We start from the raw sequence: 27,836 nt of genomic DNA, 5'->3' as shown, positions 1-27,836 counted from the left end.
AAAGGTTTTTTTTTGTAAATTTTATTGAAAACAAAAAGTGATGAAAATATAATTATTATTCAAAAAGAAATGATTTGATTCAGATTATACAGGATTTCAAAGTTTTTATTTCTCCCCCAATTTTTCATATTTGAAAAAAAGCATAGGAGGCTCCATCCCTGTTCGCTCCGCTCACTTACCCCCGTGATTGCTTCATATTCATTATTGTTTTTCTTTAAAGTTGATAAAAAAGAGCATTTTGTTTATTCAATATATAACTTTTATAACTTTATGTAATCACATTTATTAATATGTTAATCGCAATGAAATAAGAAATATTTGGATTTGAAAAATAACTAACTGTACTTGAAAAAAATAATTAACTTACAGAATTTTCGACACAAGTAATAAATGAGAATTAATATTACTTCATAATAATATATGACGATAATCCTATCTCACATAATTTTTCACATTGAAAACTGCTTTATCTCTCTTCATTGTTTAGGTTTAAAAAATTTTGATACAAATGATCAGATTTATACATGGCTTTAACTAATACATGGCTACAACTTTTACAGTCATTAATTCTCGAACTAATAATTGAATGATAATATTTTTTAATTTCATCGAACACTTTGCTCTCTTGTCAACACATCTTCATAATTTCAAGTCTCATATTTTTCGAACTAACTTGGGAATGTTAATTCTTTTTTATTCCATCATAATTCATGTTCAAGTTTCTGTACACCTTAATAATTTCAAGCTTTCTAAGCTTTATGGTGATTGCAGTTTGCATATCAAAATAAAACGTAATTTAAAGTTGAAATTTATAAAACAGCGGCGACGGCTGTCTATACGATTTTCTATTACAGAGAGAAAATAATAGGTATTTTTAAACTATGTTTTTATTGCACAATTAAAATCTGACAGTCAAATTAAGAAAGAATTTATGAAGTTGAAATTTTTAGAAAAGGACAGACTTCGCGTGATATTTATGCTATGAGATATACTACTAAATCAATTTGCATTCCATTATCCTAATTTATACTATTTTGATAACAGTTTGAATGAATACTGAAAATAATATTCTAGATTTTAAATCCTTCAAGACTTATTGACAGAGTGTAGTATTTCGTAGTTAGTAGATTATTAGGCATAAATATATACTTCTAGCTAATTTGGGAATTTTTTTTATTTAATAGCACATCATTGTAATTAATTGAATCTAACTTTCCATACGAATAGTTTTTATTAAACTTCTTAGTAAATTATAAATTTCGATACATTTCTAAAGAAACATATATGATAATTTTCATTCGTCTTGCGATTGAATTCTAAAAAACATTTACATAAAATCTCATGTTTTCTTAAAGGAATAAAGGCTTTGTTAACACTAGATTTCTCTGATCAAAAATTAGAAACTGTCATATTTTATATTTTTAATTAATTTTTTGTCACATGTTTATGCTTATATTTAATTTTGTGCCATATGTTTAGACGTTGAACTTGATTTAAGCACATGTGTTGATGTTTAATCAAATCCTATTTATCAGATTAAAGAACGAAGGAAGTTATTGAATATGTGATTTAATTTTTAAACGCTAAGCATATGGAAATATCAAAATAATCTCTTTCAAAATAAATATTTAAAATATAGTAGTTTTATCTGTAGCTGCTATTGTGTATGTATTAAAACTTTTACAATTTGTATAATGCCTAAATTACTTAATTTGAATGCTTTTAAATGTGTATGCTTTTAAAATTATTGAATGCTTTTTTATATACTTTTTATTTTCGGAAATTATCTGATTGGACAACGATAAATTAATTCTGTTCATGATAGTGTTTATCACGAATTTAAGAAGCTTAAAACCGGAACATTTTGAAAGCGAAATAATACGTTTTTAACAATAATGAATTTTTGATAAATGAATCTTTGAAAAATTATTATATAATAGATAAAAAAATATTTATAAGAAGAATCAAATAGTGCAATGATGAGTTATATATGTCATCATTGCACTATTTGACCCGTATGTGTGGGTGTATAAAATTTTAAAATAATAATAAGTCATCTCATCAATGTAATTTGTTAAAGAAAGCAAGTTTCTATTTTTTTGTTGTCTTAAAACCGGTTTTTTAAAATAATGTCTCACAACAAAATGGAGGGAACGTATTTTCCCAAACAAAGTAATCATTGTAAAAAGAATTTTCATTTCAATTTTTTTTTTAAAACTTCTTTTCTGTTTTTTTTTTATTCAAATTCTCATCAATTAAAATAACAGCATATTATTTTGTATTTTAGTAGTTTGTATTCTTCCTCAGCATGAAGTTAGAAAGATTAGGGCTTTAAATTTCAAAACGAATTTCGGAAGGCAATATCTATTTCAGAACAAATGATGCATAAAATTGTTATCTGTTGGATTTTTATTGCAGATTTCTTCGCATGTTCTTATTCATATGTGAAAATGATGTATATTAACACGGATAATGGTACGTAATTATTGTTATTTGTTTTTAATTTTTCAACACAGCTCGAAACACAGCTTTCAGAATGGTTTTTAATCTCCATTAAAAGATCTTTGAGAATCACATTTTTTCTCAATGTATTTCATTAAAATATATTTTAGTTCTTTATTTAGATATATATTTATTAATTTGTTGTATCTTTCAAACTTGCTTACAGATGAGGAAAAAGTAATGTCGTTTCATGTAAAAGAAACAGCACGGATAGGATAATTTTGCAGCTTTCTGTATGGCATTTCTAGTAAAAAAAACAACAACTACATGTTCTGGTTATTATTATCAAAATAAACGGTATTTCAACCATTCATTTGGTAATTTTCTGTTTATGTGGAAACGGTTTACTGGAACTTCCGGTTTTCATAATTAAAGTTCCTAATGTCAGGCATTCAGCAAAAAAAAAAAAAAAAAAAGTGAAAAGAAATTTTTTCTGAATGAATGGTTTTTAATGCCATACTCTTAGGTAACTCGTCAAGATTACCAAATTTTAGTACATAGTATAAAATTATATTTTATTGTTATTTTTTTTTCAAAATCATTGCTTAAAGCTGTTCGGTAAAAATTACCGAGCCTTTTGGTGTTTAAATAGAGTCAGAAACACGGCAAATTTTAACACAGTCTGGTAATTTTGACCATATTTTTTTCTCAGTGTGTCAAGAATTCTCAACTTTTTAATTTCAGTTTGAAAACAAACCTAAAACCAAGAAGTATTTAGAACCCATCAACTGTGCCTGGTAGATCTTTTGATGCTGATTTCAGGGAGAAATATTAAACAAATTCTATTGCGTAACATATTTTTTAAAAATTGAAAATTTTGACCATATTTTTTTCTCAGCGTGGAAAGAATTCACAACTTTTTAATTTCAGTTTTAAAACAAACCTAAAACCAAGAAGTACTTAGAACCCATTAGCTGTGCCTGCTAGATATTTGATGCTGATTTCAGGGAGAAATATTCAGCAAATTCTATTTCGTAACATATTTTTTAAAAATTGAAAAATTTGATTTTCAAAGCCACCAATGCATTATTTAATGACTATAACGCAGTGATGAGCATTTAGGGTCAAAAGCTTCCATTTCTGACTAAAACTTGATGTATTTAGGTTAGTCCGTGATGTGAACAAATCTTATAAGTAAGACCATGTGCACTTTTTTAAAAATTTTCTTTTATTTTGATAGATTTTAGTTCAAAACGGCTGTTATTCAAAAAAGAAACTTAAATAATACTATCAGGACGAGTGAGGTATCGTTACTCATGTATTTATTATGCTTAATTGAATGAAACCACAACAAATCGTTAAGATTTTAATTATAAAATGTACACTTTTGTACTCATTGTAAATATCTTAGGCATTTTTGAGAATCTGAGATTGCCATCTAGACACATGTGGAATTGTCTTGATGTGCTTTTTGTATTAAGTCAATAAAATTATATTTTATTCGGTCTAAACTAATAATAGAATTTTTTAATTGTGGTTTTCATAAAATTTTAACTTTAAAAACTGAAACTATAAGCATTTTTCAAACTTTTTCATTCATTAAAAATGACATTAAAGTTAAACATCTTCTATTCGCATTAAAAAAATGTCTAAATTATATACAACTTTAAGCATTTTATTTTACTTTATAATCGTTGTAGAACAGCTGACCCAATTTTGAGTTTACGAATACCAATGTTCAACTCCGTATCCTTGTAATTTTGAACCCAATCCAGAAGACAAAGAAAATACTGGATCACGTATTGGAAGAAATTTGCCTTCGTTTAGGGCTTTTTGATGAAACTTACCCACTTTTGCGTCTTCCGTCTAAGATATTTCACACCTAAGATACACCACGTTGGAACTGTGGTGTTTGTGAGCACGGTTCAGAATTTATATGGAACAGCCATCGCTGGGATTCTCACCAAGGGAAATTCAATGCGAGGAGAAATACTCCAGCATATTCTTAGTTCTTGATAAATTTAAAAGATCTTTTATACAACTAAACTAACTTCAAACAAATAATATCATGTTGATGCAAAAACTCAATTCACCATTTATAACTGGTTCTTGATATATGGCGAAACACGTAAAAAGTAAAATTTAACGCCCAAACACTAGGCGAGGCTCCAAACATTGATTCGCTCGCCTAACGGAACTATTGAGACCGAAATTTCACCCATATTTTCACGACTAAACCTCACCCATATTTTAAGGGTAAGGATCGGTATTCGTCGAAAAAAAGTTATGTTTATTCTGAGAAATTACGTTTTAGTGTCTGACTTCTTAACTGGAAATATGATCTGTACTAGTTAATTAGCATATTTGAGGTCAACCTTTTAAACCATTAAGATTGTGATCACTCAATTAAAAGTTATTCAAGGCGCTCCGTTTTTTTTCCCGCACTTACAAAAGACATTAAATGAAAACTACGTGTCGGATTATTTTTTCATGCATTGGCAACACCGTGAAACCTAAAATAAAATGCAAGCGATTTTTTTCAAAATGGTAAATATTCTAAATGAAGTAAAACGAAGTTATTTTCCTTATTTCGTGCTTGCTTAAGGATTTGTTTTTATTTGCCCAACAGAAATGAAAGTGAGAGTTCAGAGTTAAAAACGAAATGCATTGTGTCCACCTGCATGTCGCTACTTTTGTTCAGCAAAATCTTAGTAAATGGAATATTAAAATCATGCCACATCCTCTTTATAGCACTGTATTTTCTGACTGACGTTGAAAGAGAAACTCCTTTCAGAAATTATAAAAGTAAATCTAACGTAATTTCTGCAGTGTAGAGTTTTTTGAAGCGGCTGCCAAAATGGCCAAATTTGCAATTGCTAGGCTACTCTACTTATGGATTGAGCGATATAATCATTGCATATCATTTAAGGGAAGATATTTAGAAAAATAATAATTTATTTTTTCTTTAAATGTATTTCTTGATTTTTTATGATTTTGCTATTAGTTTTACTTGAGTGTTTTACGTATATAATGCTTAGCCATGTTCGCCTTTCGTATTTAATGCTTAGGCAATGTATACAATGCTTGTTCACACTTCGTATATATACTCTATAACAAAAAAATCGACTCACCAAGAAACAATCATCCTGCTTTGAAATTTCGTATGCATGAATGTTTTGAACAGATCAGACTGGAATGATACCAACTGGGGACGTATAATCTTTAGCGACAAATCCCGCTTCCAACTGTGTCCCGACGATCATCGAAGACGTGTTTGAAGACGCACAGGGCAGAGGGGGATCCTGCCTTCACTACTGCACGCCACACCGGCCCTCAACAAGGCATTATGGTCTGGGGTGTCATTTCCTTTGACAGTCGGACCCCTTTGGTCGTCATTAGAGGTACACTTACTGCACAGCGGTACGTCAACGACATCCTAAGACCTGTTTTGCTACCGTTCCTTTTGCAGCGCCCTGGGCTGGTTTTTCAGCCAGACAATGCCAGACCACATACGGCACGTGTTGCTATGAACTGTCTGCAAGCCTGTCAAACTCTTCCTTGGCCTGCCAGACCACCAGATCGCTCTCCCATCGAGCATGTCTGGGATATGATGGGAAGGCGATTACATCCGGCACGGAATGTTGATGACCTCGTTCGACAATTGGATCGAATTTGGCAGGAAATACAGCAAGAGACCATCCGGGAGCTTTATCGGTCTATGCCACGCCGTGTGGCAGCTTGTATCCAGGCTAGAGGCGGGTCAACACCTTATTGAACTTGTTACTGTAACTCTGAAATAAATTATTCAATTGTTCTGAAATTTTAATCATTTACTATTCTGTACATTGTCTTCCTATCCACCAATTTTCGTTTCAATCAGACAACTCCTTCTTGGTGCGTCGACTTTTTTGTTATAGAGTGTAATTCTTAGGTAGAGTATGCAATGCTTGTTCGCATTTTCTGTAGAATGCTTAGGCAATGTATGCAATGATTGTTTGCACTTTGTACACAATGCCTACTTAATGTGATAAATGTTCTCACCTTGTCATCGATTTTCGATATCGTATCTAATTACGAAATTCCAACTTTGATCATATTAGTATTTGTTAAAATTTGCAATTTGCTTTTTTTTTCACCAAAAACATTAATCAAAAGGTTATTAATATGAATATAATGCAATATGAAAGTTCAAAAAATCATTTTTAAAATATTGATTAATTGGTGTTCGTTGATAAAAGTATACAGGATTTTCTCGGATAAAGTCAAATTTTTTTTCTTGTAGGATATTGTGAATATCTCAATGGACTGTTGATTCCTGTTAATGACTACGCATTTGATGTTGAAAAATGTGAAATAGTTAATTGTGAGCCAGGGAAAATTCGAATAACTGGGTGAGTTAAATTTAATTTAAATTAGAATCACCTTGTACGTTTAATCTAGAATCACCTTTTAGGTGTAAATGCTGATTTTAATTTTTTTTATTTTGTAATTATAATGCGTTTGCTCTTTTTAAAATAAATAATTTAGATATAGACCCCGTTTTTTTACGGAATAACAATTGCTTATTTAATTTTACCATCAATGAAATTTTTAAATTAATAGTGTTGAAACTTTTTTTGATATTCTGAAAAGTCTTCTGAATTATAAAATACACTGTTAAGTACATTATTGACAATAATAAAAAAGCAGTTTCGTGCAAAAATAAAACCACATTGAATTAATATAATTAGTCGAACTTGTTATGTTAAATAAATAATAAAATACAAATAAATTAAAAATATCGTTTTTATGACTTTATGAAGCGCACTCACTTTATTATTTTCTACCTCATATTGTAAAAATTATGAAATTTTGAAAAACTCCTTTAACTACATTAAGCAGTATTTATCACACATATAGTTTTCGAAATTATTATTTTTAAAATTTAGGGAAAGAAAATTATTGAGAAAAAATCATATTTATTTAATTTAATCAAATCTTCCAAAGATTTTAATTCTTTGAAAAGTCTTGATTTCATTTCTCAAAAATTTTTACTCTTGTTTTACTTTAAGTCATAATTTCTACAAAAATTAAGTAAAACCACATTAAGCTAGAATGCATTAGAATATCTGATGGCATGAAATAAACTTAAATTAATAACTAAAGTCGAATGTTCTATCAATTTTAACATTACAATTGTGTTTGCAATATTATTTTTTCATCTATACAAGCCAAAACAATAAGTACCAGTACTGGGCATGTTTTTTTCTAACTAAAATGTATCATAAATTAAGAAAAAAATGCGAAACATGACACAAAGTATTTAATGTATTTTGTATAATGTAAATGCGTGAAGTAAAAAGTCGAATACCCTGAATAGTTTTTATATAATTATTATATTTACTCATATGACTTATTCTTAATGGTTCAAGGTCTTAAACTTAAGAAAGTTAATTAAATAGTGCAGACGTTATTTTAGGTTACTAAATCAGGCACAAAAAATACTTAACCAACGTTAATGCTCGATATGTTTCGGTGCCTGATTTAGTAATTTTACGTGCATGCTATATATATATATATATATATATATATATATATATATATATATATATATATATATATATATATATATATATATATATATATATATATATATATACACCAGAATGTAATGAGTCATACACTCTTAGCGTATTTCGCTCTATTTTGAAAACGTTTTTAGAAAATTGAAAATTTAATGCACACAATTGTAAAAATCATTTATTCAATTCCAATCGTTAATTAAACGTATCGTTATGTAATTAGTCGTATCGTTCTGTAATCAATCGTATCGTTATGTAATTAATCGCATTAATTGTTTATTTTCTTACAATTTGCAGTCTCTCTAAGGTGCAGAAAATAATTTTAGTGTTTAGTTTGGCGCACGTCTAACTCTATGCAAAATCTTTTTAATGACATAAAAATGATAACACCTTTAATTTATTTAAAATATTTTTGAGTGAAATAAACAGAAAATATTAATATAACTCATTCTGTTTTTTTAAATATATATATATATATATATAAGTTCAAAATGAAGAATAAAACAAAGAAAAATTATAGACATATGAAAAAAAGGGGAGGGGGGAATAATAAGTAAAAAATAACAAACAACAGTTTAAAAAAAAAAAAAAAAAAAAGGGATGAAATTTCATTAAAAAACCCAGAAAAAAAGATATAATCTTTTCATCAGCCCACACGATTATATCCGCAAAACAGAGTGCTTTCTGATCTTGTATCAATAAAGCCAAAGCAAAATACATTAATACAATAGTGTGAGGAGCACTCAAAAACTTTTTTTTATAAAAATTACAACAAATAAAATAGAACACAAAAAGTAAAAATAAGTAAAAATAACATGTAAAAACAGAAAATAAAATAATATAAAAAGAAAAAACTGTATAAAAATGGACTATTAAAGCGTGTAGCGAAATCAGATCAACTTACATGAACGAGAAATTTTTCAAGAATGATTTAAAAATGTTTTCGCAGAAAGATTGCCAGATTACAAAATATGAAAACAAAAGCGCGAATTGAGTGTAACAAGAGGGTTTTAAAGTGTCGTTCTTACTGCACTGCTGAAGTGATTTGTTATTCTGTGCATTGATTTGTTAGTTACCAAGGATGGACCCGAAATGGATGTGCGCAAGGTAATATTATACTGGATAATTTTGAGAATTGACCGTAAATAGTTTTAGAAAACAGATGTTAATTTAAGAAAAAATATAAAATAGAAAAGCGAAACATAAATTGCCTGTTTTGCAAATAATTTTAGACACGGATTTGCACGAAATGGATTAGCACATGGAAAAATTATATAAATTATCAAAGAAAAATTTAAATAGATAATTTTAACACGGATTTGCCCGAAATGGAATTGCACATTAAAAAATTAGCAAAGAAAAAAGTTTTAGTAGATAATTTTAGCCACGGATTTGCCCGAAATGGATTTGCACATGGAAAAATTGTATAAATTAATAACGAAATTTTTAGCAAACAAGTTTACCCACGGATTTGACGAAATGGATTTGCACATGGAAAAATTGTATAGATTAACAAAGGAAATTATTTAGTAAAGGAATTTTCAGCAAATAATTTTAACCACGGATTTGCCCGAAATGAATTTGTACATGGAAAAATTATACAAATTATCAAAGAAATTATTTAGTAAATAATTTTGGCAATGGATTTACCCAAAATGGATTTGCATATGGGAAAATTATAAAAATTAACAAAAAAAATGTTTAGTAAATATATCTACAAAAATATACGATTAATTCAATGATTTTATATAAAATTTTATTACTTTAGTTGGGTATCTATTGTTGAATGAAACTTATTGTTTCTCTTAACTTTCTTCGTGTTTTCGTGTATATATATATATATATATATATATATATATATATATATATATATATATATATATATATATATATATATATATATATATTCATTTCTTTTTTTTATCAGATGTGCTCCAGTGTTTTTCAGACCAAAACATCCCAGTATAAGTTGTACACTTGTTCGAGGAAAAGGCATCTTTGAGTGCTGTCCCACATTTCCTAAATGCAAAGTTATTGGGCCATTACCAGAAAATTACTCTTTCCCGAAGCATTGGATCATGGAAGACTATGGCAACTTCACACAGGTTCCTTCAAACGAGGACACATCGGAAAAAAACGAACACAAAGAAGACTTAGCTGAAAAAAATGATTATGAAGAAGATTCAGCTGAAGAAGACACATTCAAAAATGATTACGAAGGAGATTCAGCTGAAGAAGACACATTCGAATACGATGGCGAAGAAGATTCAGTTGAAGAGGACAAAAAATTCGAAAACGATGACGAAGAAGATTCAGAAGAAGAGGACGAAAAATTCGAAAACGATTACGAAGAAGTTTCAGGTGAACCTGACAAATTTGAAAAATCTGCACCTGAAAAATATAGAGCTGAAAAATACGATTTCGCAGAATACACAACTGAAGAAGTTACAACACAGGACGACGCTACTGAAAAAACACAGGATCCACTTTTGAGCGAAATTAATCGATATGCAAGGAACTATCCGATCTCGTAAAAACTATATTTGCGACATATACAACCTCAAACATTGTAAATTAATTGCTTTGTACATATAGATAGAGGCGGAATATTATTTAACGTTCCGCCTCTGTAGAACAGTTCGTACAAATATTGTTTATAATCTATTTAAATGAGGAGGGGAAGAACAAATACAGATTCCATCTAATATAATAGTTGTAGGTTGTAGTTAAGAGGAATTTCCCCATAGCAGTCTTTCACATTTAAACTAAGAGAAGACTTTAAAATTGCGGCTGATGAAAATAAAAAGGAAAACTAGCTTGGCTCACTTCTTTAATATCGAACAGAGTGGAAGAGAGAACACAGAAATGGTGGAAAAATTACAATCAAGTGATATCATTACTACAAAGAAAAAAAAACGTTTAGCAAATGGGCGTAGGGAAATTACAATAAAGCTATGTAATTTATTTTACCGTTGTTTTCTAAGCCTAACCTTATCGGTTCTTTCTTTTTTTTTTTTTAAAGCTATGTAATTTATTTTACTATTGTTTTCTAAGCCTAGTCCTATCGGTTATTTCTTTCTTGTTGTAACTTGCTTGCGTTTCTCGTTTTCATTTTGCTTTTAAAAATTGAAAAAGGTGCCTCATTATAATATCAAAACCGCTGTACGTTTTTTCATATGGCTTTATTTACGCACGTTCCACGCTATTTAAATTTTATTCGTGCTTGGTGATAAAGAGAGTGAGGGGCGCTTTAGTCGGGATGTCAAGAGTAGTGTCACAAATTGTCTCCTGCATTTACATATAGAGTTGTAGTCATCAAATATACATCTGACTTCTAGTGAAATGGCTTCACTGCGCAACTGTTTAGGCTAAATTGACATTTGATCACTCGGTGCTGGCTTAAATAAGTTTTTGAGAGGCATTGCAAGAATTATATTAGAATTAGAGCAATAATTAATATTAGAGTAATATGGGGTACTAATATTAGAGAATTAACGTTAGAGTTAGAGCACACGATGTATTTTTTTAATATGCAGGGTTGCTTATAAAAACTTATATTTAGTAGTCCTTTGTATAAATAGATTGTTTTTAGAATATTGTCAATCTAATAATATTGTGGCTTTGTAGTTCGTTTTTAAACATTTTTTAAACGTTTATACATTCATAATTCGTCAAATTTAAAAGCTTAAAAGTTATATAGTTGCAAAAATAATTCAAGATATATTTCAAAACAAAAAGGAAAGTGATGTATATTATAAAAATCAACCAGATTCAAATTTTAGATTAGATCTTTATTTCCATTAAAAAACAAGTTGTGCAGTGATTTAGCCTATTTCTAATTAGGATTTTCTTTAAAATTATTGGCCTGCATCCCAGAGCCCAAGGTCAAGGAAACTGAGATGAACACAGTAGGTCTTAGCCTTCTTTAGGCTGTCGTGTCACTGAGCTTAGTTTAAAATTATTGGAGTGTTTTAACCACCTCATGAAATACTTGTACACAGAAAAAGTTTAGTTCTATTAAGTATCTAAAGATTCGGAGTATTAATAGCAGGAAATATTAGAAGATAAAGCGAAGTCTTTCTTAGCCTGCATGAGGAGGATTGCACAGGGAGTATAGATGGAAATAATACAGGAGTGTAATTAGAAAAATATTGGCAGGTAAAGCAAAGCCTCTCCTAATTTGCATGGGTACACCATATATAGAAACGTAATAGCAAGAAATATTGGCAGATAAAGCAAAGCCTTTTTTAAACTGCATGGGTTATTACCATGAAATAGTGGTAGATAAAAATAAAGCCTCGCCTAAACTTCATCGTCATCACTTTATATAGGCTGTTATAATACGAAGCATTTGCATTGAGCCTTTCCTCATTGAGAAAACCGGTAAAATAGGAAAACAACGGATGGGGTTCAGTGCACGATAATCAGCAGGAGACGAGCTTTCTAAAAAGCTAAAATGTTTGAATTTTCCAAATTTGCTAACATAGTAATTAAACAGCTACCAATATTGTTGCCTTTGAGGTTTAAACATTTAAAAAAATATATTTATATGGTAGACTTAAAATTATTCAATTATTGTTTTTTAAGTATACTAATTTAAAGCAGGTAAAATATTATGAACAATGAATTTATTATATTAGATAATAAAATGCAAATACTTATGGATCCTCGAATTTATTATATTTAATTTAGAGAAACGTGGTTACAAAATTTCACATATTACACATGTTACAAAATTTCACAAAATTTCATATATTTATATGGTAGACTTAAAATTATTCAATTATTGTTTTTTAAGTATACTAATTTAAAGCAGGTAAATTATTATGAACAATGAATTTATTATATTAGATAATAAAATGCAAATACTTATGGATCCTCGAATTTATTATATTAAATTTAGAGAAACGTGGCTACAAAATTTTACCAAGTGCTCTAAGCTTTTGATTTTTCTAATTTGATTAAATAGATGATGAAATTGCGGCAAAAATTATTCATCTCAAATTTTTAACCAAATATCGTTACAGATAATCTTTGAAATGTGCGCCAGTTTTTCTCGTTTAAAAAGTATAACTCCAGCGCATTTCAACGTTTTACCTGCGCTCAACCCTTTATGAAATGTTATTTAGATTGATCAGAATTGTTCGTTTAAATAGGATTTCTAGAATGCGGATGTAAATTAAATGCAAGTCCCATTTGATATTTCATCAACAAGCAATAGATTAGTTGGTGTGAGAATAGGGCATCTGATTTGTTAGTACACGCAAAGGTGAGTAGCGTTTCTGAACAGTACCAGTTTTCCTGATTATTTAACCAAGAAACATTGTTTTGAATACAATCTGTCAATTGAACAATTGTACATTTTCCGCATTTCCTGTGTTACTTGAATCATTTTCGAAGCCAGCTTGATCCCCTTTCTTAATTAGTTCATTTATTAATTTTGCAAGACTTATGTTTATTGAATACCTTTATTGATTGTTATAATAGCTAGCTCCTTCCATTTTTCAAAACATTTTAACTATCTTATTTTCAATATAACTGTCATAAAAGTGCCTATTTTTTATTCAAAAAAATTATCTAAAAAAAAGTGTATGTAGAAAATATATATTCATTTTTAATTTTTAGAATTCTTTTTAGCTTGAAATTCTGAACTCTATACATACTCCGTATGTCCATGTAACTCTGACTCCCTAATGTACACAATATTAAAAAATATTTTATCACAAAACACAAAAGACGTGTATTCACATAGAGCATAAGTAGCTGAGCTAAGAGTACGGAGTATAAATCACAAATATATATATTTGGATAGCGCTGATATCTAGTTTAAAATAAACTATCTCCAGTTGCAATAAAAAGAGTTTGGTGCAGCCATCTAGTGTGTAAAATAAGAAATTTAAAAAAATACCAAGCACAAGAGATGGATATGCCTTTTTGGGGCATTACATTTGAACGCTGTAGCCCGGAAATATCACGGACACGAGAAAGAGGAGATGAAAGCTCGCTTCATGATTTTGACGGGAGATTGAGGAAAGGGGTTAGGGGATTTATATTTCCTGATCTTTCATAACACTCAACATTTTATTCCTTAAAAAAATAACTAAAAATACTCATTTTTGAATAATAAATAATAATAATAGTTTTATAAAAGTCTTAGAGGGTTATTTTCATTGTTATGTAAAAAAATAGAGTTTTAGAAAAAAAAATGGTTTTCACTAATTTTTAAATAAGATTAATGAATTAAATTAGGCCTTTGTCATTATGATCTTGAGTCAAAATACTTTTATAATTCGGGTAAAAACTTATACATTATATCTATCCCGATTTAAGTTACAGCGCAAAACTGTAAAGAAATTGTTCTACTACGCATTATTTTCTTATCGATAACATGAAGAAAACCGCTTAGAAGCCTGCAGCTGAAAGTTCGGCGAAAGATTCGGTATTGTTGATGAGGAAATCTATCTCATCATTTTATGCCAGTTTTATTAACCGCATCTAAATAACTTTAACGCAGTACATCTTTTATTAACTATTTTTAGTGATTTAATATTTTTTGAACATATTTATTCAGACAGATTCAAGAAAATATTAAAAGAGATAGTAAATTTTTGTTACTCTATGAATATGACATATATAACTACTATAAACTGTAACATAGACATTAGCATTATACAGAATGCATTCCATTATCTAAACCCTGTTCCTGGTGAACGTGAAGGGGGGCATTATCTTGCTGATAAATCTTTTGAACGTGGTCACCAAATCTCGGTAAAAATGATTTTGTAAATAGGTTTACATCATTTATTGATAATTGGTAGCCTTAATGCGACTTGTGAAAAAAATCAGGCTAAATTTACCATCGCAACCGATGCTTTTCCACACTATTTATAAGTTTCTATTTTGACTTCGTTTGTGGAAGATTGCTTTTTCTTGTTTTATTTATTATCTACTTATCCACGTGACAACTATCCATAAGCAAAACAGAGTATAATAGCCCAAATATCATCAAATGTAGAAAGACCAGAAGTGACACGTCATATTTTTAAATGAGAAAACATTTAGCAACATTTTGTAATTTTTCTGCTCATTTTGATAATGAAGTTTACTAGAAATTCTTATCTTCAAAATTGTAGTTCTTATAACCACTCATTTAGTAAAAAATATAAACTTGAAAATTAAACTTAACTGAATAAATAGGTTTTTATCCATACTTTAAAATATTGATACAATTATAAATTTTTTCCATCTCTTACCAAATTTTATCACACATTATAAAGCCATGCTTTATTGTTAATTTTACGAAAATCAATACCAATGCATAAAGGTAAGACTTACCTAGCTTTTTAGGGTTCTTATTGAGCCAGAAACGTGGTCAATTTTACCATATTCTGGTAGTTTTGATCATACTTTCTTAGAATATTATTTTGTTTAAATTTCACCTTAGAAATTTAAAAAAGTGCAACTATGATAAAATTAATAATTCTTTTAACAATTGTAACAGTTTTTTCTAAAAACATAAACTTATATTTCTTCTAAAGTAAAATAGTATCAGCTACATATGTGCGTTGCTTATCAATTTCTATAAAAAGAAAAAAAAATCAATTGCTATAAAAAGTAAAAAGAAATTTATATAGAAATTTTTTAAGAGTTATTAAAAAATATGAACTGTTTTTCAAGAAATAAATTAGAAAATTTATGGAAGTCATAGGTGAAGATGTAAATAATAAATTCTGATATACCAGCTATAATTACTGTCACGAATTGTAACCTTAATTGTAGATCTGTATGACCTACAATTTAAGGTTAAGACCTGAAAGCGGTATCATTTTCTCTTGTTTTTGTTTCTGAATTGCACTCCACCCCCGAATTCAGCGTCACCAAATAGAGGAATGGATCAGTTTCCCTATCAGGGTATTTTTAATTTCGAGATATTCAGATGTGGTTTAAAACATATAAAAAAGTGTAATTATGGGTTACGTATAAAAAAGTGCATGTAAGATATGTGCTACTGAAATAGTTTCTATTAGATTTATGGTCTCCTCTCTCCGTTTAATAATTTCCACCCATTTAAGATATGTGCTGTAGTTACAGCACTTTCCATCTAAAAGGTTTTCTTTAAACACGTCATTAATATTTCTCACACCTTTGACCCGCCATAATGTCATAATAGGTATGCATAAACAATTTTATGAACCGAGAAAATAGCATTATTTCTATGCCCTTTCTCTAATTTACTTTATTATTATTTTTTTGACAAAATTCCACTTTTACGAAAATTTTCAATTTAAAAAAAAAATATTGAAAATGACTTTCTCCATATTGTAGATATTGTTCCTTTAATGAGGCTTAAAGAGAGTTTCTCTCCATTCCATTTGGAAAGAGCTCACTTTGAGGTTATTTTTCTGAGAAATCACTGTATCTATGCTCAAAAACTTTTTTAATTCACTCTACAAAAAGCACTTTAAAATGGAATTCTTTAAAATTCAGGAGATTAATTTTGAAATGTGAAAATGTTTGGTTACTAATTGACTTCATCAAAATAGAAAATCAATGAAAGGTAGAATAATGAAAATAGAATTTTTTTTTAAAATTTTGAAATGTTTAAATTTTCTTCTATGTTTTTATGCAACATTGCTGAAAAATTTTCAAAAAGTCAAAAAAGCAAAAAAAAACAAAAAAACAATTGCTTGAATCGTTCAATCATTTTACAGTACTTCGAAGTAAATTTTTTGTTTAAATTCCATAAAATTAAATTTAATAAGTTCCAGAAATATTTTGAAAAATTTTACTTCGTTAAAATTAAAACTCAATCGGCGTCAAAAAATTAAATTAATAAGAATGAAAGGATGTAAATGTATGCACCATTTTTCGGACAAATAAATAAATTCTCATCAAATAAATTTGAATTTATTACTCAACGAGAATGTTTTGAAACTGAAATGTTTAAAATTCGGAAAATTTTACTTCAATAAATAACATATTTTAAATAAAATTGCAGAAAAAAAATAAATTGCTTTCTTTAAAAAAATTTGTCTTCAAACGTAAAAAAAAATCAATTTCTCAAATCATATGTGAAATTAATAAGTGACAAAGCATGAATCAAAACATATTTTTCTGAAAAATATTTTATAGTGATCAACCTGTTTTTGTTTTATTGCTAATTTTACCTAAATCATTACCAAAGTGCTTCGATAAAAAATTACATAGCATTTTGGTGTTCTTTAAGAAACGAGAAACATGGTAGATTTTACCACATTCTTATAGTTTTGAACATATTTTTTTCTCAATGTTTGGCGGGATAAGTTTATGGCATACAATTTGAATCAGTGGCGAAATTGAAGATTGCCATCATTGAAACTTGGAGCTATATTAAGCTACTGATTTACAGATGTTAGTAAATGATATTATAAGTATAGCAGATATATTGGCTAATAATAGAAGCGGCATTATTTCGGTAGGATACTTTTTCTCTCCTTTTTCTTGATTTTAAATTTTTCCCTAACCATGTTTTTCAGGAAGAGGTTTTTCCATTTAAATATGTGTTTGTATATTAACATATATATGTGTTTGTATATTCAGAAACATACTGTAGAAACATAGAATTCATTCCTTTCTTCAGAAATATACTGGCTTTCAGAAACATACTTTAGAAGCATAGAATTCATTACTTTCTTCATAAACATACTGCCTTTCAGAAACATACTTTAGAAACATAGAATTCATTCCTTGCTTCAAAAACAGACTGGAGCTCAGAAACATACTCTAGAAACATAGAATCATTCCCTTCTTCATAAACATATTGTCGTTCAAAAATATACTTTAGAAACACAGAATTCATTCTTTTTTTCAGAAGCATACTTTAGAAACATAGAATTCATTTCTTTTTTCAGAAATATACTGGATTTCAGAAACATACTTTAGAAACATAGAATTCATTACTTTCTTCATAAACATACTGCCTTTCAGAAACATACTTTAGAAACATAGAATTCATTCCTTGCTTCAAAAACAGACTGGAGCTCAGAAGCATACTCTAGAAACATAGAATCATTCCCTTCTTCATAAACATATTGTCGTTCAGAAATATACTTTAGAAACATAGAATTCATTCTTTTTTTCAGAAGCATACTAGCATTCACGAACATACTTTAGAAACATAGAATTCATTTCTTTCTTCAGAAACATATTGGCTATTAGAAACATACTTTAGAAACGTAGAATTCGTTTCTTTCTCCATAAACATACTTTATAAGTTTATTACAAGAGATTCCTATTTTTAAGTTTCGGGTAACAATAAAAATTTTATTTTCTTCTTGACTACTACAAGCAGATTAGAAAATAGTGGAATTGGCAATTAGAATCAAAAACGGAATTAAACTTCAATTCAATTATTTGCTGACTTACTAAAGAGCTCAAATGTTGACAGAAATTTTTTTCCAGATATAAAAAAAGAAAAAAGAAAAAAAAAAGATTTCAATAATCTTATGACTGCGACAAGTAGAAATCTGCCTCTTATCACCCAAATTTTTTATCATTGAGGAAAACTTTAATCACACAGAATTAACCGAAAAAATTAAAAAAGTTAATTTTAATATAGACAAAAAAAAAGGAGGAAACAATTGCACTCTTATATTTTTCACACTTCAAAAGAAAGGTTTTGAAATACATTTCTATCACCAAACAATTGTTTCTTCCCATTTTTACAAAATTTCTGATGTGGTTGACTTTTAAAACGACAAATTTTTTTCTTCTTCCCTTTAGCTTTTTTAAAAATACCAGCACTGTAATTTTTTTATTAAATTTATTTTAACTAATTATAAATCTTGTTTCGTTTCTGAAACGAGAGAAAGGAAAAATTAATTAAACATCAAGAGCTTTAATATAAATATTATTTGACTCTTCCTAAAAATACCGTAAAAATGTCTCGATGGAAAAATATATCTCGAATCTTGTAATTACCAAATTTAAACTTCCAAGGTCCTGACTACGACTGAACTTAAATTTTCTCTGATTCATTGTAGCACTGTTCACAGAAATTAAAATTAATTGAGGAAGTCCTTTAATCTTTTCCGATAAGATAGAAGAAAGAAAAAAGTTGTGGAAGCCATACTTAGTATTTCCTGCTTTAGTTAAGCTAAATCTCTTTTTAACAATAATCAATAAACAAGAAGGAATTATTTTGTTTGAATATCCACTAATTTAATGTATAGAGAACTTTTATTGTATTACTATTAAATATACATGTAGAAAACTATATATTTTTTGCTTTGTGTTCTTTATAGAATTTATTCCTAATCAGTTAAATAAAGATTGGACTAAAATGAAACGAATATTAATTTTTATTGCTGTTTCAGTATTTTTTTCGCCAACTTTAGTTCGTAGTAATTTTCAAGTTACGCAGCTAGATACTAGCAATGGTAAGTACTTTATAATTAAAAATCAATTAAACGGAGCTGTAAATATGAATAAGCAGTAACAGAATTTGTGTAAATAAACTATAAATTATGCCTCATTTTTCAAGAAAAAAAGTACAAATTTAGTATATTAAGGTATTACGTACGGAAAATCAAACATATATTTTGCATATCAAAATAAATTTAAAGTATTCAATTTCTACCAAGACAATATTAGTATGGTCACAAATTAATATTAAATTTTTCAGCGATTTAATACTTTTGAATATTTTCCTTAAAACAATTTTACAAAAATATTACTTTTTTTAACGTATTCATTATTCTTTTTCAAACTATTGTAAGTGTATATATTCTTGAAAGTATATTTCTTTTAAAAAAAATATTTTTTTGTTATCTTACTGTTACATTTTGTGCGCGATTTGAGAAATCTAACAAATGATTTAATAAAAATAGCAGATAAACATCACAATAATACTGCAAATGTTTTTTAAAATGTTATGAGGTTTTTGTATTTAAAGCAAAATTTTTCATATTACACTTGAATAAAAATTTCATTATATTTGTAATTTGGTAGGTTCTCGTATTATATATTAAGATGTTAAGGCTAATTGCAATCACTTTTTATTTTTGCACGCACTGCAGTTTCTTTTTAGCATTTTAATTTACTAACATTAAAAAAAAATATTGGTTCACATGGAGAAATTTTCTCTCCTAAACTTTAAATTTTGAATCTAATTCAGAAGGTAATTTAGAGCCAGACTTTTTTTACTCAAATAGATTACAATTTATATAGTTTTTTCTTATAAATAATTCAAATCAGTAGTTAAGGTATGTGATGAAATTATTCAATGAGCAAAATAAATAGTAGCGGTTTGCCATTGTTTGCCCTCCCGGAAAAGCTTTCTCAGTTGCTTTTAGATCCTATTGTTCGTTCACCAGATTCTTAAAAATTAAATTTAATAGAACAATAATTTTCATTGAAGTTTTTTTATTCTCTTAAACATAAATATCAGATATATAAAAGCTTGTGAATAATGAATGTAAGTAAAGAGCGCATATTTTTATCATCTGTAATTTGATTGGTTGTTGTTACAACGAAACAAATAATTTCAATTTCTTACATTTTGAAATTTTGCCAAAAATTAAAAAAAAAGAAAAAACTGAAATTAGAATATAGGGTCGTCTTTTAAACTGTTCTTCATTTACACATTCATTAGGTCAATACTATGCACAAATTATTTTCATTTACAAGGTATTCAAATTTGATTTTTTTAATGCTATTCTCTGCCACTGGGAACAAATCAATCTTTTCCTCCGTGTTGCGTTAATATTTTACACAACAGGTATTTAATAAAATACTACAATAAATTAAACAAATAATAAATATTTTTTGCGACATTTTATATTTATTTAAAAAAATACTTATGCATAAATCATAAAACTACAAACAAATAAAAATGTTCTGTAACTTTAAAAGACTTTATTGTAAAGGATAAAGTAATCGATGATAAATTTGCATCTATATACTATATTGCTCATTATATGAGTACATATTTAAATGCAAATAAAAATTTCAGAAATAATTATATCAAGAAACATTACACAGTCTATTTCCATTTCAATGCTATATAAAAATAACTTTAACGATGTCTTGACTTTAATTGGGTGTGTATATGATTTCCTTGGGGACAGTTTTCAGTTCTTCTGTATACAGCAATAAACTACCCAATTATAGTAATGAGAACTCTCATATTACCGTGACTTGTTATTGAGTATGAAGAGAGAATGCAAAATATTAGCCTAAAGTGTACAAATGTAAATTGTTTTTGCATCGTAGGATTCTGCAATGTCGATGGTATTCGTGTTCCAGTTGGTACTCAAGCATACATCAGAGATAAATGTGAAAAAATAGAATGCGAAGATGGCGTATTTCACCATTTTACGTGTGTATATATTTTTTTATTTGATTTAGAATTATTCTTTTATCTGTCTTATCAGTATGATCGATTTTTTAAAAAAAATGAATATCAATATAATATAGGATAAAATAAATGATTGTGGGAGATATGTAACAATAAAAAAAGAAATTGGACAAACAGCGGTCATTATTCTGTTATATAAGTTATTATTGCTTTTGCACTTTTAGAAAAATTGCTTTAACGTTGGACTATAATATTTGTACAATGCTCAAAAAAGAAAAAAATGGACTACTCTGAATAACTTCTGATCTAATGATAGGATCGTCACATTCTAGGACTCATTCTTAATGGTTTCAAGGAGTGACCTCAAATATGCTAATCAATAAGTAATATGCTAATCCTCAAATATGCTAATTGAAGAAATAAATGATTGTAAGAGAAAGAGAAAAAAAAGAAAAAAAATGAGAAGAAGAGATTTACAAGAAAAAAAAGAGAAAAATTAGACAAAGAGCTGTCATTATTCTGCTATATAAGTTATTGTTGCTTCTGCGCTTTTAGAAATATTGGTTTAACGTTGAACTATAACATTGTACAGTGCAAAAAAAACAAAAAAGAAACGAAAAAAAAACGGACTACTCTGAATAAATTTTGATCTAATGATGGGATCTTCACATTCTAGGACTAATTCTTAATATTTTCAAGGGATGACCTCAAATATGCTAATTAATTAGTGCTGACGATATTTTAAGTTATGAAATCAGGAACAAAAACGTACTTTGCCTCAATAATGGACGTATTTGAATTATAAAATTCAAATACGTCCATTGTTCAGGCAAATTCATTTTATGGACCTATTTGAATTTCTGACTCTGAATATATAAGAGGTAGCAGTAATCTGGGAAATATGGTCTCCATTGTTTGATCGGAAGAGCAATCCAAAGTTTGAATCCCTTAATGTTAATTTTACTTTTTGTTAATTTTACTAATTTACTTTACCCTTATCTCGAGAATTTTTTAAGCGAATTAAAAAAATTTTGCACACAATTATGAAATTCGTTTATCCAAACATAATTCCATGCAAAAAATGAATGTAGTAAATATTTATTATTTTTTGTTATTTTATTTAATATTTATTTCCATTTTTTATAATTTTGTCTTAATTTTAAAATACTTTTTTAATTTTATTCAATTTAAATTTTGCTTTGAAAAGTATAAAATTTTTTGCGTCATTTTAAGGTATGCAATTTTACATGGCGAAATACAAAATTTGAGCAAACTCGGTTCAAATAGTTCATGAGAAATCAAATTTTGAAGAAGCTGCGTATTTAGAATTCGATTTAACAGAAACCGAACCTTCGAAAATAAAAACATTTTTATTCAGAAAAAAAGTAGTACATTTTTGTGTCTGATTTTGTAACTTAAAATATCGTCTGCACTAATTAATTACCATATTTGATGTCACTCCCTCTAACCATTAAAAATGAGTTAAGATCCAATAATTAGATCAAAATTTATTTAGGGTGGTCCGTTGTTTTATTGGCGCACTGTAAATTTAAATGTAATGCGGCGCAAATTTTATGATTTTTTAGTAAGGTAGGGACTTCTTTCTTTCCGTTGCAATTCAACTATAGTATTGAGGTGAGCCGCGATGACTCAGGGGATAGAGAGTTCGCTCTATCCCCTGAAACATGCTCAAAGGTAGACGGATCATGGGTTAGAGTCCCCTTGTCGTCAGGCTAACCATGGGAGGTTCTCATAGTCTTCCTCTCCATGTAACGCAAATGGAGGTTAGCTCCATCAAAAAGTCCTCCACGAAGGCAAATTTCTCCCAATACTCGATCCAGGAGTTCCCTTGTCTTCTGGATTGGGTTGAAAATTACAAGGCTATGGAGTTGAACATTAGTAGTGGTAAACCCATAAATTTGGGTCGGCTGTTCAACGACGGTTATAAAATAAAATATAGTATTGTGGTATTAGGTATCGGCACTTTGGGTGCATCATCCTTAAAATCCATTTCTTACCTTATATTATTTTATCGTAATTTTTACAGTATTATTTATTTAATTCAAGCAATTCAATGATTTTGAGGTAATTATCACTGTAACGGTCTGCCTTTTTATCTGACTTTTTGTTTCGTTACATCTTCCGGTAAAAGTGGATTTTTTGGCAAAAAATAGAGGCTCTTTGAGTGCCAGTACTTTTTACCGTAATTTGATCTGGAATTTTTAGAGCATAGTTCACAATTGAGCCAGTTACATTAATAAATGAACTTCTACCAAAATTCAAAGTAAAATTGTTTTAGATTAAGCATAAATAATTTTATTTTAGTTTTATAATTATGTGTTTCGAGGCATAACCTGATAGATTTATAAATGTTTCTAGTATTTCAGTGTTTTTAGTTTTTACTTCTGTTGAAACAAGTCAACAACAAGTCCTAAAAAGTCAAAATAAATAACATAAGCCCTCTATGGAACCACGAGACCAACTATAAATGCATGGAATGAAAGAGGGAAATGTGTAAAAAATGTGCAATATGAAAAATTTATGAAATATATTTCTAATTTCGCAAGTTTTAATTATTTGTTTAATTAAAGAAGACAAGCAAGTTGTGTACGGAACAATACTCTTATAAATGCTTCATTTGACTTTTCTTGATTATAAGAAAAGAAAAACATCAGCTCATAACATAAAACGTATGAGTCTTTTTACATGGGTCTTTTTACATACGCTCTATGCTCAGCAATTTTAACCAAGACGATAATTGGGCACACTCTGCTCTAAAACATAACGAAACGGTGGAACGTATGAATGATTAGTTAATTATTACAGCTCTTTGAATGCGTAAAATAGCACTATTATTCGTAATTTGATTAGAATGGAAATTTCAAATAATGCTGTATGTAACTTACGTTAAAATAATATTAAAAATCCACAAGGAACATCATATAAACGGACATATACCCTTTATGAACCATTTTTTTCAGTGTTAAAACACAGAATTGAGGGAGAAACACGGAGAGATAGAAACAATTAAATCAAGTTACAATACATATAAAAGGATTGATCTATAGAGTAAAGAAATGAATTTAAAAAAAACTTTTTAGAAACAGATTACATGAAGGAAAATTGATAGACCATTAATGTAGCAGCAAACAAGATTTTTTTTAAAAGAATGTTTCATCTTGTTCTACTACCCAATTGGTCAATCTTTTTTTTTTACCTTACTTTAATTTATTTCTAATTTCTCCAATTTGTATCCTTTCCCTATTTTAGTTTCTGAAACTTAAAACGTTACTTCATAATAGTTTCTCGCAATGATGATATGTTTGTTTATGTGGTATTATTTACTCCTTTTTCACGTTGTTTTAATTATATTTGAAAGGAAAATATGTTCCGGAAAATATTATTTTATGATAGTAATGTAAATTAATTTTATTTCAGTGACATTTCTTTTAATTTATAGGTGTGATTATAAAAATCCTTCGAATTCGTTGTGCAGATTGATTGCAGGTGATGGACAGTATCCCAATTGTTGTCCTCGCAATATAAAGTGTGAGAACGTGTTTATTGCAGCAATTACCAGGAATTAATATGTTGCATAATACATTGAAACGAGTTCATGTAGGAATTTGTTTTTATTTTTCAAATAAAACTTTATTTTTTTTAAGTGTATTCATTATTATAGTTGATAAAATACTGATGGATGGGATGGTATCTTTGGCTCCAATACTGTAAGTCTAATATGCAATAGTATACATAATAAAAATACATTACAAGATTACTATACAGTTTCAGAAAATAATTTCAACATTGAACCGTGTTATTGGTACTTTGAACCATAACGCGATACAATTCATCTGCAAACATATCCAATTAGTACATTTCAACCAGGATTTCTTTCAAATTCTTTTTTCTCCAATGCCTACCCGATTGACATTCGTCATCCAGGTATTACAAGGGCAGATTTGTTGGCCACTCTTTCAGGGGCACCATATTAGGTGGGCCAACATTGTTCCCCCATTAAGGACATATAGTACAGAGAACGAAAGAACATCCCAGCCTTGTCCGGGATTCGAACCCAAGACCTTTCTGATGCAAGGTCAGTTCCCTGACCACTACACAGTCTGGTCGGCGGATTCATTTCAAGCTAAACCACAATATTGTATTATCAAGTTTATGAAGTACGGAAACATGGTTCAACTCAGTATTTTATTATGGTTGAAGAAAATTTGAAAGATAATATGGTACAATTTTCTCTGAAACCTCGAACGCGATACTTGGCTCATTGTAAAAAATGGTTTCGGAATATTGAGCTAAATTGTGTCCAAATAGCTTCGAAATAATAGTCAAACTTGAAAACCCCACGTATTCAGAAGTGAAACAGCATTTACTCATTGCGTAAAATGCATATTGTCAAAAGTTATGTAGAGGGGAAAATGTGGGAGAAATGTTCGCTGGCTGCCAATCCAGAAAGAGTTAAGACGCTTTACGTAGTGGTTGCGGCAATGATACATCATGACATACTAATTTCAAATTTCAATGAGAAAAAGAGGTTAGAATTTGAAAAGGGTTCAAATTTGAAAAATATGATCTCAATCGTTTAATCAGGAGATTGGAAGTTTTTATTTCACCTTTTGTTTATTTCGCTTTATCTTAAATACTTTTAGGAGATTGGAATGTACGTCACGATGTGTCATCTCGGCAACCACTATATAAAAATTCCCAATTCTTTGTGGACTGGGATTTACACCAACGGTAGTTAGAGCTTAGATCATCCTACTAAGATCCCGTAACTCCTTGGTTCAAAACCTGCATTTTACTCAAAATTGAGTATATGGGTGATTCTTTTTAAACATGACAATTCGGACCAAAAAATTTCTTGAAATTTAAAGTCTTCGAAATAATCTGAAATATTTTTTGCATACTTCTCTAGTTACACTTATTAATATCTTACAGAGAGCAGTGTAGTTTATTGACATTTGCTCAAAAAAATTAAAAAAAATGGAAATTCACCGAATCTTGAATGCCAGGAAAATGACGTATTAGCTTAGAAGTTTAAAAAGCAGTCATTTTAAGTTAATAGTAAGTAACTCAACTTAAGCCTTTATGTCAGATGGACCATAAATTGCTTAAATTAATTCTTTTATCCACTGTAGAAAGAATCAAAAATTGTTTTGTTGCTGATGTGTACAGAATAAAATTGTGTATAATAATCAATCATTAAATAAGTAAACAACTTTGATTACATCCAAGCATATTACAATCATACATAAACTTGGCATTAGGTTAATATTTGCTTTCCCTCCTTACAGTATTAGCAGTTAAAAAAAATTCTGGTAACACTTCAATGCCCTGGCATTCATAAGCCAGGAAAATGACAGCCAGGATAATGACAAATTCGCCATTTCATAACATATAACTTCACCTTAATTTAATATTTTGGCCTAAGACGTTTATATTCTGCAGAAAACAACAGGATTTTTTAAAATAACTCAGATAAATCTATGTAGTTCATGTTATTAATGATTTCAAGAAGCCAGGAAAATGACAACACGAAAAACTACTCACCTTGAAAATTTTTTTTAAATAGATTTTGAACCAGAAAATTGGTTCTTTATTCATACAACAAGACATGTTCATATAGGAGGGTATCTAATCAATCTATTAACATAAGATATCGATTTCTGACTTTATTTATTTTGGTTATAAACCATTAAATAAAAGTAGCCAGGAAAATGACAGATTTTCTTGGGACTTTTTTGTAAATAATACCTTCTGCGTACATTCTAGAAATGCTTACACCGGTTGAGAAAAAAAATGAGATATTAAAAAATTTATGGGAAGTTTTGAAGCCAGTTATTATTGGAAACATTGTTTGTGATATGCCAGAAACAGGAAATTTTGAAGTTCAATTAAATTTTTTAGCTATACAAAGCAGTCAATCCTGGTGCAAAATCATTTTAAAATGCTAACAGTAATGCTATTTATTAATTTTTCAAAAAAAAAGTTCTCTTAGTATTATAATATTAGATCTTGGAGCAAGGGACAGTGAATTGTCATATTTCGTGAGAATCACCCATATGCTGTTTCAATTTTGAATACACGGGGATCAAAAATTCACCTACATGTGTATCGGAGCTATTTTGAGAAACCCTTTTTATAGTGTACGCTATTGGTTTCAGATGCATAACGTACATAATATAAAATTATAATTATTTAATCAACAAAGAAAAATATAATTATTCAATTAATTTTGCTAAATAAAAAATGCTATTCCTTACATAATATTAAGTCATATACAATTTCAATGACAAAGATTGTAAAAAGAATAAAATCACGGAATAAAATATTTTGCAACATTAAGTTTTAAAATCTTATAGGTGTTTTTAATAAAAAATATTCATTTCTCTTAGTAGGCAAAATTAATGTTTGTGCTTAGAGATAGGTATGAAAAAATATTTACAAATCTAATGATAAAATCATTATATTATTGTTCCGAT

At 28.5% G+C, this 27,836-nt stretch overlaps 2 protein-coding genes across 2 annotated transcripts in view; one reads left to right on the top strand and one right to left on the bottom strand.

Annotated features, from left to right (window-relative positions):
• Window positions 1-27,836, bottom strand: part of amon (prohormone processing protease amontillado) — a 276,980-nt gene that overhangs the window by 134,370 nt on the left and 114,774 nt on the right. The gene's annotated exons all lie outside the window — the stretch shown is intronic.
• Window positions 39-25,003, top strand: LOC122268363 (uncharacterized). Its single transcript, XM_043047557.3, has 5 exons — window positions 39-2,475; window positions 6,725-6,833; window positions 9,931-19,420; window positions 21,255-21,360; window positions 24,800-25,003. The coding sequence occupies exons 1-3, from the start codon at window positions 2,379-2,381 to the stop codon at window positions 10,535-10,537; spliced, it is 813 nt and encodes a 270-aa protein (XP_042903491.1). The 5' UTR covers window positions 39-2,378; the 3' UTR covers window positions 10,538-19,420; window positions 21,255-21,360; window positions 24,800-25,003.

The sequence above is a fragment of the Parasteatoda tepidariorum genome, chromosome 7 (assembly GCF_982258835.1).
Source record: "Parasteatoda tepidariorum strain Cologne lab strain chromosome 7, Ptep-v5.0, whole genome shotgun sequence".
NCBI classification, from domain to species: Eukaryota; Metazoa; Arthropoda; class Arachnida; order Araneae; family Theridiidae; genus Parasteatoda; species Parasteatoda tepidariorum.
This window is presented reverse-complemented; position numbering and strand designations above follow the sequence as displayed.